Raw genomic sequence first — 17,100 nt, 5'->3', positions numbered from 1 at the left:
GAGTGGAACAAATTTTAGTCACAGAATCACTGAGTCACAGACACCGGTACCATATAAGCTCCGTTTCACGGGAGCTAAAAACAGCAGGGGTTCTTTCAGACAGTTCTTCCACTCTGGTGACAATGATTGATTTTGGGGTGCCGACTGTCAAAACAAACACCACTAAGAATGTCCCAAGGGACATTGCTATATTCCAAAGAAAATTGATCAGGAGATAGTAGTTTTCATGTTCAGTTTAATTTGGCACCTACAGTAACTATAAACCTGTTCATAAGACTAAACCAAGAGGTAATATTCACCACAAGGAAAAAATGATGAGGATATGTTATACTGCAAACAACCTAATTTTGCAGAAGTCCTAGTTAAACCTGATATCTTTTACCCAATGGCTTCATAATATAATCAACGCACCTCTCTCTGTGCAGCAATATTTGAGATATTGACAAATCTGTTTTCAACGTAAACAAAAGATTCTTCTTTTTAAATCTCCAGAATTTAAGCGTCTTATCTGTAGATGCTGTAACAACGATCTGGTTCAAGCCGTCAATGGCCACACCTCTAACAGCACCACTATGAGCTGAAATGAAAAGTTAAAGTGATTAATAAATCATCAAATGTATCAAAACTATATATTTTTTAATGTCTGAGTGCCAGGTGACATTTCCCAGCACTGAATGTCACTGTTTTTCCTAAATTTTTTTTATGTGTAAATTACAAATGCTGATGGTACCGGTATATGTAGAGTATTTTCCATAGAAAACTTATTCTATGTTAAAGAGTATGTAACACTGAGTGATCATCTTGCCATCTGGCATCAACCAAGCCAGGGAACAAAAGTGTTCATAAATTGTATACAAATTCCAGTCAAGTATGGCGTTGGCCTTTCTATTGTGTCTGTGACACACTCAGTGTTAAAGCAGTGTTCACCCCCACATAGAATTTGAACATGTGACTGAATATTATTAATATTTCTATTCATGAAATGATTTTGATAAAATGATGATGTCTCGCACATGTCAAACCATTCACAGTAGACAAAGAGAAATATGAATCTAAAATATACTTAGTATCTTACTTTTATTGTATCTGTACAAGGTTAAAGAAAATACAGAACTGAAATTATTAGAGTTATAACTACATTGTGTCTAACACTCACCAACTGTTTGGCCATACTGGCCTCTATGGATACCAGATTGAATGTTATAAAGGTCAACATGACCTTTATTCCAACCAACAATAAAGAAATTACCACAACTACTGATATCTGTACACTGAAACAAAAAATACCAAGAATCAACAGTAATTCCTACAGCTCATACACCAAAACTTTGTAATGATAAACTGTATTAGTGATTTATACATACTGGGAATCAGTACATTTTACCAGAGAAATTAAACCAAGTTACCAGAAATAATGATTCTATAATTGCACTGTATTTCTTGGGGGAAAATATTTACATTTAACCCTTTCATCACCAAAAGTCAAATTTTATCACCTTTTTCAAAATAAAACCTGTATAATTTTTTTGCATATTTTTTCCAACATTTCCATCAAGGCCGAAAATTATATCTATTTGGTCAAAATTATGATCACAGATTTCTATTTGACCAAAACATTTAAAATTCTTCATTATATCATATCAGATTCTAAATAATGTATCACATGTTAAAAGTTCACGTAGATGGCATAAGCATTTGTGAAAGCGAACAAGACTATATCTAAATCTTATTTTTTTTTGCAAAAAGCAGAAAAAATTATCATTTTTAGATGGAAATAAAACCAGTGAATTTGAATGTTTTAATTAGCAGTGAAGACATTATAATGTACATAGCAGAGTTCACATAAAGTATGATTTATCTTCTCTGGAAGATGTTTTGTTCTGTGATGTTTTGAAAATTATTTACTGTATCATTTTTCCATAAATATAGTGCTCACTCACCAATGCTTCTATATGCTTTTCCTCTGTAAACCTCTCATGCTGTATTTTATGTTTACCCATACTGCACTTTTGATAATTCCATGATGTAACAACAGGACTACCAAGATGACATGCGATTATACCATCCCATTCACTCTGCCGACTTGTCTCTATGAAGAAAGAAAACATATAACAGTCACATGATACAAAGCAGCGCCAGATGTCCCACCGATCTGGTTTGCATTTAATCTTCAAAATGCAACATTATTTGTCCAACAATTGAGCAAATATTTATGATAATTGGGTTTAACCAATCAAATTTGACTTCCTGAAAAGTGGTTACATATATTTTGTCCAATCTATATAGTAATTTTAAATTAGTGCTATACAAATCAACAAAACTTCTGGGTTCACAAACAAACTAATACAGACAGCAATCCTTTTTCGAGCGTTGTTTGCATAATTCCCCAAAAATTATTGTTCTCATGCTTCTCTTTTGAACCAAAAATACTCCATGGTCATACTGATTTTTATTACATGCTATGTCCACAACATAAAATAATATTTTTGCTGATTTCAGTTGACAGAATAATGTAACACTACTGTGCACTATTCATGTTTAGGGCCTTCTTCTAAACACTAAAAATATTGGTATAGGGTGTATTTTACCACGTCATACATAATTAAAAATATGGAATAAATCGGAATTAAGTATTCAGGCAATTGAAATGTTGGTATAATATATAAGCTAATATGAGGTTATTACAAGGATACTGCAAAGTATGCATGAAGACAGTACAGCAGGAGTATCAACCCAGGAATACATCATGGGAATGACGAAATCCAAAAACATTAGAACAGATTTAGTGAACTTTTTTGTGAGGAGTCCGGTCAAACCAATGGGGGCAGCCACGTTTGTTTTTATTATTAGAACGTTCGAATTCAGTCCATATTTGGAATTTTAGTTTCCTAATATGGAAGGATGAAAATACCCAATGTAATACCACGCTGCAACTCGTAGTGTTACAGTGCAGATGAATAATAATATTTGTTAGGTAAATTTCTGCTGTAACCTTATAACTATCGTATAACAATGCATGACTTGACCAACTCAAAGGCGGGATTTATACAGAGCTCATCCCACCCGTGGCAATGCCCACCCATGGCAATGCCCATTCATGGCAATGCCCACCCATGGCAATGTCTACCCATGGCAATGTCTACCCATGGCAATGTCTACCCATGACAATGAGAAACCCATGGCAATGCATACCTATGACAATGTCTACCCATGGCAATGAGAAACCCATGGCAATGCCCACCCATGGCAATGAGAAACCCATGGCAATGCCCATCCATGGCAATGTCTACCCATGGCAATGTCTACCCATGGCAATGTCTACCCATGGCAATGTCTACCCATGGCAATGAGAAACCCATGGCAATGAGAAACCCATGGCAATGAGAAACCCATGGCAATGCCCATCCATGGCAATGTCTATCCATGGCAATGTCTACCCATGGCAATGAGAAACCCATGGCAATGCATACCCATGACAATGTCTACCCATGGCAATGAGAAACCCATGGCAATGTCTACCCATGGCAATGTCTACCCATGGCAATGCCTACCCATGGCAATGCCTACCCATGGCAATGTCTACCCATGGCAATGCCTACCCATGGCAATGAGAAACCCATGGCAATGAGAAACCCATGGCAATGCCTACCCATGGCAATGTCTACCCATGGCAATGCCTACCCATGGCAATGCCTACCCATGGCAATGAGAAACCCATGGCAATGAGAAACCCATGGCAATGCCTACCCATGGCAATGTCTACCCATGGCAATGCCTACCCATGGCAATGCCTACCCATGGCAATGCATACCCATGGCAATGTCTACCCATGGCAATGCCTACCCATGGCAATGAGAAACCCATGGCAATGAGAAACCCATGGCAATGCCTACCCATGGCAATGTCTACCCATGGCAATGTCTACCCATGGCAATGCCTACCCATGGCAATGAGAAACCCATGGCAATGAGAAACCCATGGCAATGAGAAACCCATGGCAATGCCTACCCATGGCAATGTCTACCCATGGCAATGCCTACCCATGGCAATGTCTACCCATGGCAATGTCTACCCATGGCAATGAGAAACCCATGGCAATGCATACCCACGACAATGTCTACCCATGGCAATGCCTACCCATGGCAATGAGAAACCCATGGCAATGAGAAACCCATGGCAATGTCTACCCATGGCAATGCCTACCCATGGCAATTAGAAACCCATGGCAATGAGAAACCCATGGCAATGAGAAACCCATGGCAATGAGAAACCCATGGCAATGCCTACCCATGGCAATGCATACCCACGACAATGTCTACCCATGGCAATGCCTACCCATGACAATGCCTACCCATGGCAATGAGAAACCCATGGCAATGCATACCCACGACAATGTCTACCCATGGCAATGCCTACCCATGGCAATGCCTACCCATGGCAATGCCTACCCATGGCAATGAGAAACCCATGGCAATGTCTACCCATGGCAATGCCTACCCATGACAATGTCTACCCATGGCAATGAGAAACCCATGGCAATGCATACCCATGGCAATTCCTACCCATGGCAATTCCTACCCATGGCAATTCCTACCCATGGCAATTCCTACCCATGGCAATGTCTACCCATGGCAATGTCTACCCATGGCAATGTCTACCCATGGCAATGTCTACCCATGGCAATGCCTACCCATGGCAATGCCTACCCATGGCAGGCAATTCCTACCCATGGCAATTCCTACCCATGGCAATTCCTACCCATGGCAATGTCTACCCATGGCAATGCCTACCCATGGCAATGCCTACCCATGGCAATGCCTACCCATGGCAATGCCTGCCCATGGCAATGCCTGCCCATGGCAATGTCTGCCCATGGCAATGTCTGCCCATGGCAATGCCTACCCATGGCAATGCCTACCCATGGCAATGCCTACCCATGACAATGCCTACCCATGGCAATGCATACCCATGACAATGCCTACCCATGGCAATGAGAAACCCATGGCAATGCATACTCATGACAATGCCTACCCATGGCAATGAGAAACCCATGGCAATGCATACCCATGGCAATGCCTACCCATGGCAATGTCTACCCATGGCAATGTCTACCCATGGCAATGTCTACCCATGGCAGGCAATTCCTACCCATGGCAATGAGAAACCCATGGCAATGCCTACCCATGGCAATGTCTGCCCATGGCAATGCCTACCCATGGCAATGTCTACCCATGGCAATGTCTACCCATGGCAATGCCTACCCATGGCAATGCCTACCCATGGCAATGCCTACCCATGGCAGGCAATTCCTACCCATGGCAGGCAATTCCTACCCATGGCAGGCAATTCCTACCCATGGCAATGAGAAACCCATGGCAATTCCTACCCATGGCAATGTCTACCCATGGCAATGAGAAACCCATGGCAATGAGAAACCCATGGCAATGAGAAACTCATGGCAATGAGAAACCCATGGCAATGAGAAACCCATGGCAATGCATAACCATGGCAATGTCTAAAAACTACTAGATCTAGTGCAAAAATGGCACTAGATCTAGTGCTAAAATGTACATAGTGCGAGTAGCATTGATATTGCGTTGTCAATGACGTCAAGACATCCCGTAATTCTCTGAAAATAAATTAATATTTACGTAAAATTGTTGTATCTTTCATTCATTGGAAATGTACTACAGTGGGAAAATTGAGAATGTCATTGTCCACGTTTGTCGTAATAGACCGTTGGAACAACGCGATCGGCCGGGAAACTAGCTGAAACAGTGAAACTGCAGGTCGAACTTCCGGTTGTGAAATACGTATTTTAACCCTTCACAGCTAAATGGGACCAAGAAATCGTCCAGGGCGATTTTTCGGCAGTTTTTAAATTTATTTTTTAAAACATTTTGTTGTAATTTATCGGACATTTCAATCGTTCCTGACGCCTAAATCTGTCTATTTAAGTTTTTATTCAAGAGCGTGTTTATTGTGACTAGCGTAAGCTTCGTTTGGACAAAGAGCTGTTATCACTGTAAACAATGTTAAATTATTCTTCTTATGCTAAGTTCATCTTTGAAAACAACTATATTTTTATTTTAAAAAAATCATGCCATTTTCCCATCAAAATCCAAGCCAAAAGTGCATACTACAACATTGGCAAATCTCTTCCGCGTTGCGTTCAATAACATTAACATATTTAAATGAGCTATGGTGATTTGAACGCGTTGGCATCATCCAGCATTTTGATTGGTTAATTAGCTGTTTGACCTATTTGCTCAACTCACGCAAGAGAAACATGGCGGATACCCTACCGCATCGAGCGTTTATATGTGATCGGAATCATTTGCTTACGATGAAACTAAGTAGAATTTTATTTGAATCAACGAATTTATTTTTTGTGCGTTATTTTAATCACTACTGAGTAATATTCAACGTTTGTGAAATGTAGCATGTCCGGATTGAGCATCTGTGATCGCTTGCTGCTACGCAATGCAGTTGTGTTCGTTTTTATTAGAAACGTCGTTTAAAAATATACTTTTGTTACCAATAAAATAAAAACAAATGTATTTGAAAAATGACACTGGGCAACACTGTAATGACATTCCAGGTGGCCTACTTTTTAATTCAGCAAGAATTATTAATTATTGTTAATTCTGCAATAGTTTTTTTCGTCTTGGGTGGCCCAACTGACGGCGTAGAAAGTCTGTAGTTGGATACAATGAAAATTTCCCCCAAAAATATTTGATAATTATTTTTTGAAATTTTGAACCCCAAATAAGCGCCCATCACCCGTGAAATCCCCAGGGCGATTTTTCGGATGGCCGAATTTATGGCAGAATCCGGTATTATATAAAGAAAGTATTACTATGGACATCTCGCGCATATTGCCGATGTTTTATACTGTTTGTAGTTTACATATGAAAGTGGTTGTTGATGCCCCTCCTATTATTCGACATCGTTGACAATGCGATAACAATGCCACTCGCACTGTGCACATTTTAGCACTAGATCTAGTGCCATTTTAGCACTAGATCTAGTGCCATTTTAGCGCTAGATCTAGTGCCATTTTTGCACTAGATCTAGTACTTTTTCGGATTAGTGCTACTAGCACTAGCCACTCGCACTATGTCCATTTCGACACATTTACATACATGCCTACCCATGGCAATGTCTACCCATGACAATGCCTATCCACGGCAATGCCTACCCATGGCAATGAGAAACCCATGGCAATGCCTACCCATGGCAATGCCTACCCATGGCAATGCCTACCCATGGCAATGTCTACCCATGGCAATGTCTACCCATGGCAATGTCTACCCATGGCAATGTCTGCCCATGGCAATTTCTACCCATGGCAATGTCTGCCCATGGCAATGCCTACCCATGGCAATGTCTACCCATGGCAATGCCTACCTGACGCAAATACTGTGATGGGTGGTAATTTGTATTCATCATACTTGATTCCTTTTCTCTTGGCAAGTTTTCGATTCATAGATGCCTGGCCGAGGTTTTTATTATGCTTGTCATGCTCAGTTGAGAATGATTTTAGGGTGCTGTCCTGACCTGTGGAAAGAAAATACATCTAAGAGTGCCAGAAAGATTGCAGTACACACATCTGTTTAAATTATTACCCCTAGACACCATTGACTGGCAATGAGGGCAACAGTATACACATATTGACTGTCAATGAGGGCAACAGTATATACATATAAACTGGCAATGAGAGCAACAGTATATACATACTGACTGGCAATGAGGGCAACAGCATACACATACTGACTGGCAATGAGGGCAACAGCATACACATACTGACTGGCAATGAGGGCAACAGCATACACATACTGACTGGCAATGAGGGCAACAGTATACACATATTGACTGGCAATGAGGGCATCAGTATACACATATTGACTGGCAATGAGGGCATCAGTATACACATAATGACTGGCAATGAGGGCAACAGTATACACATAATGACTGGCAATGAGGGCAACAGTATACACATAATGACTGGCAATGAGGGCAACAGTATACACATATTGACTGGCAATGAGGCAACAGTATACACATATTGACTGGCAATGAGGGCAACAGTATACACATTGACTGTCATTGAGGGCAACAGTATACATCTATTGAAACCATGAACAAAAAAATAGGCCAATGGCCAACAGCTATTGTACAAAAGATTAGTGCTGTATATGACAAATACCCCAAAAGGCAGTGAGTGAGACAATACAACATAATGCTAAAAAATCAATAATATTAGAATCAAAGAGAGCTTAAAAAGAACTCTAGCGTGTTGAGAGAATAACATTACATAATATTTGCAATTATCTGAATTTGTAATACATGTATATACCTAGTTTTGTTGAAATATGTTGAATGGTTCTTGAAATAGCACCCAAATAGCTTGAATTTCACTAGCTGATATGCAAATTAGATATTTTGCATAAATTTCCACCAAAAACTAAATATATCTGCACCAAGTTTTATTACCGTAAAATCTGTATTAAAAGCCGCATCCCTAATAGAAGTCGCATCCATTCTATTTGAATAATTGAGAACCAAAAATTCCTCATTTCTCATATGTGTAGATGCTCTAATAGAAGCCGCATCCCCTCTGCTGCATTGTACCATTTTAATAGAAGCCGCGGCTTCTAATACAGATTTTACAGTAAAACATATTAAATGGTTCTCAAGATATCACCAAAATATTAGAATGTAAATTAGGCAATTTGCATAATTTTCCACCAAAATCAATCATGTCTATACACATTTAAATATGTGGTTATGTTTTCATTACAATCACAATAGACCAATCAAAGAAAACTTAGAACTCTCATGTGCTATGTGAGAATGAGAAACAGTTGACAGAACATATCTCCCTGTGAGCATATAATTTCAATATGGCATCATTGTATAATCTTTCCAAGTTTTGTCCATTTTCCAACAACTGTAGTGCATTAAAAAGAGGGTAATAAAAAAATCATGAATTTCTGAAATTTTTGATAAAATTGGCCACTTTTAGTGACTGGGTGAAGTGCCATCCAAGCTACATGTGAACCAAGTATCAAAGAATTTGGACTACTGGTTTTGAAGAACAAGTCAAAAGTACTATTTTTAATGAAAAATGACAAAATATTTGATAAAAATAGAGAATTGAAGATGTCAACACAAAATGAACAAATCTTATATACGATGCTGGTTTGAGAGCAATCGGACTACCAGTTTCGAAGAAGAAGTCGAAAACAGCATTTTTGAGAATTGAAGATATGGACATAAAATGAACAAATCTGATAGAGGTCCATCCAAGGTATATACAACACGAGTTTGAGTGCAATCAGACCATCAGTTTCAGAGAAGAAGTCGAAAATTGCATTTTTGACCAAAAATTACCATTTTAAAATATTCGCCAAAATTAGGAAATTGAAAATTTCATTACCAAATTAACAAAACTGACAGACAGACAGAAACCCATCCCATAGGCTCAGCGGACCTATGGTCTGTTGAGCCAAAAACAAAACCCAAGCCTGTTTCAACAATTTATAATTACCTGCACTTAATATATCTGTACCGTTTGGACCATAGAATCGAATTTTACTTGGGGGAGCATAATGCCCACTTCTCTGTCGTAAAAGACGTCCACCACCATCAGCAATATCAAATATCCATATCTACATATAATGAATACATGTGAATGTAGTATATGTAATATTAATAAGAATTTGAACATCATTTCAGAAAGCAGTTGACATTATTTAGAGGCTGCACTGTAATTGCTGGGACTGATCCATAGACGGATCCATAGACGGATCAGAGGCAATTTCCTAGATGTCAGAGGTGGTAACATTAGTTCTTCTAGATATTTTCAATATTATTCCCATAATGCAACTTTGGCCTTGACAATGGATGCACTGTCAAATCTGAAGTTCACACCCTGTATTGGCATTTATATGAATGGAAACCAGCTATGGTCAATAAAGAATACATTTACAAATTATTCAAGTATTTTCTTGTTAGTGATATTTTGCAATGTATACATTGTGCTTGTCTTAATTTAGTTAATTGAAGAAAATTGACTCACATTTGATGATTCAGATGGTAATGACTAGACTAGAGAATGTTTATTTAATTAGTACTGATATATACAAATTTTTGATCATACCTTAATGGAGTTGTCTGCTGAGGTAGATACCATCAATGGCTCTGATGGAAGGTACTTTAATGATGCCACGGCACCATGGTGAACATCACGCATCTGACTTAATAACTTGCGCTCTTCTAAATCCCACAATGCAACATGTCCAGCAGTACTTCCTGTTGCCATAACAGGATGGCCATCTGTGGGCATGACAAGTCCCATTATAAACAAGTCATTGTCAATGACACGTCCCCGTTCCGTTCATATTTGAGTGACATATACATTCAAAGCAGATCATGACCGAAATGCACCTGCATATGTACAACACATTGTACTAAATCTGAACAAAATCCATCCATGCATGACTGAGATCTGGTTCCGGAATTGTGAAAATACGTGATTTTAATGCATTTTCGGTCTTAAAATGGCCATCATTCAGCTATTGTTAAGCGGATCATGAAACAAATGCACATATCTATTTGTGACATGATGCACCATGTGTGTGTGAAGTTTGAACTTGATCAATCCAGACTTGTCTTGGATACGGATCCAGAACTGAATTCTTTAAGAAAATGGCCGCCAGTCGGCCATTTCGAACTTGATCCGGGGAAAAAAAATGACGTGCATCAAGGTCCTATTATGTTTAATGTAAGTACCAAATTTGAACGAAATCCGTCCATGCATAACTGAGATCCGGGTTCGGAATGGTGAAAATGTGCGATTTCAATGCATTTTCGGCCTTAAAGCGGCCGCCATTTGGCTATCGTTAATGGGATCATGAAACAAATGCACATACATATTTGTGACATGATGTACCTTGTAAACCTTCAAACACTTTTAAGTTACCGGTAAGATTCATAAGTTGGAATTTTTTGCTTTAGATATGAAAAACATTGAAGAACAGCAGCTTGAAGCCATTTCACTTTAATTTCATTGACATCTGCATGTGTAACATCTGCATGTGTTGTCTGCCGTGATAAATTTTGCCCTCGTCGAGGACGTTCTTCTGGACAGTTCTTTTATGATGCTAACTGAAATACACAGTATTTTAAAGTGGGATATTCAAACAACGCATACTTATTTTCTCACCTGTTCGAAATGCTATGGTCGTAACAGGTCCCCATTCCTGTGTGAATGTCATTATACTTTCATCGTATTTGATATTATGGATAATGACTTTTCCAGACTCTAATCCAATACCAATCACATCAACGGCCGGTGCCTGTTCCAATGTGTGTATTCGGGAATGAAAACTGTCGAAGCTATAAACTAGTTTGCTGAAAATAAATATTTATTGTTTATTATTGCTGAAATAAAGACGTGTTGCAAAAAAAAGCTAATGTAAAATGCTTTAATTTTATTAGGAAATTCAGGGAACGGCCAAGTAAATTTCAAGACAGAAAGCCAGGGAAAATTGTCTTGTTTCTCATTTCTGCACCTGGGACAATTATTAGCTGAGAAAAATACAAATTTCCATGTGTGGCTCATTAGAGTAAAATCTGCAGTCAAAAAGTTAAAATCATATTCAATCTTCATCAATTAGAAATTGTATCATCTGACAGCATTTAAGGTATAGATGCAGATTCGTGGGCACTTGGGAGTGAATTTTCTTTTTTTTGCTTTTTATTATCCAAACAGGCTTGGCTATAGACTGTTAAAATTTCACAGCATTATGAATAGTGGAACATACTTAAGACGATTTTAAAATATAGAATACTGGTACAAACATTCCCTTTTTTGAATGCTTAGCAAGATTTAGCAAGGCTGTACATAAATAATCAAAAAGAAACAAGGTGAAAAAAAAAGTAATGACGGGATCTCCATATTATGCACTATATTTAACTTTTTACAAAACGATAATAGGTTTAAATTTGGAACTGTTACAGCCATTTAATTACGAGCATTAGCAAACTTCTTACTGAGTGAATGGTTATGCAAATTAGCCATTATCATATACCTCGTATTGCCCGGCCTCGTAACGCTATGGGAATCCCGATGCGCGAGCCGTGCAATAATTTTCCATATCACGCCCGGGCCCCGTTTACCATATTTGGTAAATGCGTCTAATTCCAGGAACTACTTTCTGTTCATAAACAACGCGCGTAATTTGCGTCTGTGCTTCGATAATTGCTAACGATATTATTCTGTGGATGAAAAATATACCGAAAACACCAGTTGGACTCATTATTACCTTGACGAAAGCCGACATTCCACCACAACCAATCATAAATATAACTGGTCACAAAAATGTGTAAAGTTTACAGCACTACGATACTCACATTCAGCTGACATCGGTGTCGCGGGATACACCCAGCGACACCGATGCCAGCTGACCGTCTGACGATACTGTCTCTCAACGGAAGATCGTCGGCGCATTTCAGATATTGTTGGTTACGCCAGGATCTGGAACTGTAAACCAAACTGCTTCTTGTCAAGCAATTGTTTCTCGTTCACCGACTACGGTTTTCAACTGTGAAATTAACGTGTCTTTACCCGTCTTTACCTGTGGCTACAACATCAGCTCCAAGAAATCGTCCGTTGTCGGACGGTCAGTAAATGACCAACTTAGCTGGACTGTAGTGTCCATTCTTAAGAAAGCAAGTTTATAATGAGTTTTTATTATTTTATTTATTACCGTTAAAATATTGTTATAAATTTATGTCCATTTGCTGTTTCATTAAAACGTAATTAGTGGATATACTTGGTGACATTCGTTTGTCTATAGATCCCTGTCACTGACGTCTATTGTGTGAGAGATGTTGACGCGTTTGCGTCATTTAGAATCCTCCGTATAAATCGTATCGAAACCCGGGTGAAAGACGAGCGAAAAATAACATAACTAAAGACTTTTTTTTTCATATAAGGTATATGATAAAACCTTTATGGACTGGATACGGCTTTTGCTGCCCTCGATCGTACGGCTTACGCACCCTCGCAAGCTCGGGCACTTCCGCCGCACAACCTCAGGCCGCAAAAGCCGTATCTAGTCCATAAAGAATATTATTAACACTTTTTCAGTTTACCACGGCCCTACTAATTGATGCGTGGGACTGTCCCGGCACGCGCGGGGGCAAATGGGGAGAAATACCTAACGCGTGGAACAGCGGCAGCAATCCTAGTACTGTATAATATTTGTTTATGCTCAAATTTGAAACAGAGTGGCGAATTCAAGTAGATATCCACACTTTTTATGATCGACGCCCGGGCATTCCGGCGAGTCAAGTCCGCCATGATGTTTACTAATGTTGGTTAGCGTTTAACAATAGGACAATACCATTCGATCCATGGGGGCGACAATGCTACGCACACGTGCAATAAATCCACGTTAATCAGTTGTTTATTTACAAAGTTGTCAAGCAGGATGTGTGCCGTATAGTCAATCCTGGTCAGTATTTCACACTTCGAATGTCATTGTCCGAGAATGCAACGCTTTAAAAATAAGCCCAGACGTCCTTTTGTTCGAAGAGACGATGTCAAAATAGTGTGAAAATGTCAAGACAAACTGACAAAAACTGTGGGAGCTAATTAATTTTCAATCTCGCTGACCAACAAGAAAATACGAACGGAGATAATGGCCGTTTTATGAAAGTGACGTTAATCGTCAACAAAAATGGCTATTGCATCACGACGACATGCCAAAATCCATCATACATCGACGCTTGCTGATGTTCAATCGTAAGATAAAAAAATAAAATAAAAAATATTTACAATACCAGGGAAACTGACGTAAAATCGTCCGCGGAGTCAAAACCTTGGGTAAAAAATGTCATGGCCTTGTGTTATCTTTTCCACTTAGGGAGGGGCACAATGGATTACGTAAAGCCGATATTCATACAGTTATATAAACATAGCGATCGCCATTGATTGGGTGGGTTGAGTTTAAATTTACCTTTCCTCAAACCTTTAAAAAAATCGAGTTTTTCACAATCTCCGGTGAAATGGACCGTGCGAAGTTAGACGGCCATGTTGAAATGGGCCGTAATATTTTGCTACACAACAGCTATTCGCAGTTTTTGTACTCAATCGCTCAAACACCGGTGAGAAAAAGTCGAAATGGAAGACAACTATTGTAAATCAAAACAGGTTTCATTCAACTACGAGCAAACGAGACGGGTAGATAAAAATTAAAACGAACCCGGACCTCTGGAAATACCTCATTCATAGAGTGCCATAGTACCAGAGGTCGCCGAGCACGGCTGTACAACGTACTTTGCGACATCGCTACAGATGCATGCTCGCTGACAAGGGGGTTTCTGATTAAGGTAACCAAGATGGCATCGCAGAGTGCGCGATTTTTCTGCGGTGTTTAAAAACAGCATCCCGTTGCCGATGTTTCTGTAATTTTCGGGGTATTTTTTATTTTTAATTAACCAAGCATTTCACGTTTGAGTATTTTGCCACTGAAAATTTAATTATCGATGACAGCACAGTAATGGTCTGAATGGTGTTTTTCCACTGGGCCGCTTGTATCCCCCCGTAGATAGAGCTACGTGTTGACGCCCTCTATGGTACTTTCGTTTTTATTGACGTCTTGGACACTATTACGAGTAAGTTGACCACACCGGCGATTGACTTTGTGGGTTTTTGGCGTTCAGTACGCCTGTGAGAGAACATTATAGACCCAACGAAGTAGGTTAATTTCATTGTAACTGTTTTATCTTTTAGAGTTTATGTTTTAAGAGATTCTGAGTGATAATTGTGAATCTTTGATGTATTTTTCGAAATATCGTTTCACACGTGATTTTGTCATAGCACATTGTACGCTACTTTTGTTGTTGACAAACTGTCATTTTCTGTTTGTAGTATTCACCGCTTGGAATAAATGATTATCCCCTGAAGCACTTGTGGGTGGTTGTTTTTCGAAGTGGTTGATCACAAGTACGGGTATAAAAACACCTAGACCCCAGAACAATGAATATTCGAAGTCTGTATCTGCAGTGAAAATTAGTCTACACTACGGAGAGAAACCAAACCTGTGATCAGCAGTGTTGTTGAATGCACACATCCGCACTGATTATCAAGACTACAACACGTAAGTGAAATAGAAAATCGCTAAAATATGGCAAGTAATACAAAATCTGAACCTTTAGAAGATAAGGAAGATGAGAGATTTGAACATGATATCACACGGCGCCCTCAACGACAGAGAACTCTCTCAGCCAAAGCTCTTACTAACAAAATTATAGAAACAGAGAACATTTTACATGGGCTATGGCAGCAAACAAAGCAAAAGTTATCATGTATCGAAGTCACAGACCCCAGTGAAATAATTTCAGAAATTGAGTGGCTCAGTCAGCAGTATGCCTTGACATGGGAGGAGTTAGAAGCTCTGTATGAGAAAGACAAATTGGGTGATTCTCGCGATGATGCAGAATACATGAAACAAATGATTCTTCGAAACAAGCGAATCATTGACACAGAGATTAATGAAGCGAAGATGAGACAAATGAGAAAAACTGCATATCACAAAGAGCCATACGAACCCTCAGTCTCGAGCTCATCTTCCAGAAATAGCATACACACTACAAAGTCGTCAAAATATGGACAATCAGTTTCAAGCTCAAACATATCTAAGACGTCATCCAGACTTAGTGTAGCGAAAACACATGCTTTGGCGAAGGCAAAAATTAGAGTCCTTGAGGCCGACAAAAAGGCTGAAGCTGCTCATGTAACAGCGACCGTTTTACAACAGGCTGTAGACGAAGAGAATGGACTGTTCCCTACAACCCCAGAACAGTCATCAAATGATCATGTGAATACATTTTTGGCTAAAAATTCACAGAAACATTCGAAAACAAACAGTGATGGCAGTTTACAATTACAAGAAACTCGTACTACTAACCCGTTGTCGAATGGAATATCGATTCTCCCATTCACAATACGAGCTGAACAAACTTCTGAGCGACAAATGACAGCACCGGAGAGACAGTTTGGAATGACAGACTGCAACACACATTCAGTTTCTGAAGAATACATACGAATACTGGCTCGACAACGCCTGCCAGTGTAGGAGCCCGAGATTTACGGTGGTGACCCCGTCATGTTTTGGCCTTGGAAGAGAGCGTTTGATACCCTGGTGCAGTCGGCTTGCGTGTCAACTGCAGAGAATTTGTCCTTTCTGGGCAAGTACACCACAGGTACAACAAAAATACTGGTAGACAGATATCGACTGAGAAACGTAGAAAGAGCATACAAAGAAGAACTGGAGTCAAGATTTGGCAACCCAGCCGTCATTTCCTCAATCATCATAAAACAGTTAAGTACATTCAGCAAAATCAAAGCTGACGACAACCAGCGAATTCTCGACTTGTGCGTTGACGCAGTTGCACACATGAAGGACCTACCTCATCTGATTATACTTGATACTCCACATGGAATGAATCCAGTAGTTGAGAAGTTGCCATCATATGTATTGAACAGATGGAGGGAGAGAGTGGCGACTTACAAGCAGATCAACAAGAAATTCACAACATTTCAATACTTCACAGAATTTCTTACAACCGTAGCAAAGACACAGAATGATCCTGATGTTACCCGCTTTAATAATACACAGATCAGACCAAATAAACGTAAAGCAAGTCAACAGCACAGAACCCGGGTTTTTTCCACAAACACAAAGGATCATACCAAACAGGGTGCCTACCACGAGACTCCTGGCTATGACCTGACTGAGTGTAAAGCATTCATGAGAAAACCAATAGGAGAACGGCTAGAACTATGTAGAAAAAAGGGTTTGTGCTTCCGGTGCACACAAACACATCTTGCCAAAGACTATACTGCTGAGATAATATGCACAACTTGCCAAAGTAAGAGACACATAACCTGTCTCCATTCATCACCTGCAGAAAAACCACAAACGACCAATAAAACAGATACAAATCAAGAAGTTACTACTAGGTGTACAAGGTTATCTAAGTGTTCGGCAGGACGTTCTTGATAATCTTAGCAAAAGTGTACAG

General features: G+C 39.4%; 1 protein-coding gene across 1 annotated transcript in view; it reads right to left on the bottom strand.

The window, feature by feature from the left end:
- LOC102806684 (WD repeat-containing protein 36-like) overlaps positions 1-17,100 on the bottom strand; it is a 64,536-nt gene that overhangs the window by 26,574 nt on the left and 20,862 nt on the right. Inside the window, exons 6-12 of the mRNA XM_085499925.1 lie at positions 11,231-11,418; positions 10,166-10,341; positions 9,554-9,674; positions 7,411-7,560; positions 1,941-2,089; positions 1,157-1,271; positions 412-577 (exon numbers count right to left, since the gene is read on the bottom strand). Of these exons, the coding sequence (XP_085356051.1) occupies positions 412-577; positions 1,157-1,271; positions 1,941-2,089; positions 7,411-7,560; positions 9,554-9,674; positions 10,166-10,341; positions 11,231-11,418 (1,065 nt within the window). The remainder of the gene's footprint in view (positions 1-411; positions 578-1,156; positions 1,272-1,940; positions 2,090-7,410; positions 7,561-9,553; positions 9,675-10,165; positions 10,342-11,230; positions 11,419-17,100) is intronic.

The sequence above is a fragment of the Saccoglossus kowalevskii genome, chromosome 6, assembly GCF_978046115.1.
Source record: "Saccoglossus kowalevskii chromosome 6, keSacKowa6.1, whole genome shotgun sequence".
Classification (NCBI taxonomy): domain Eukaryota; kingdom Metazoa; phylum Hemichordata; class Enteropneusta; family Harrimaniidae; genus Saccoglossus; species Saccoglossus kowalevskii.
Note: the sequence above shows the minus strand (reverse complement) of the source record. Positions and strands in the feature narration are given on the sequence as shown.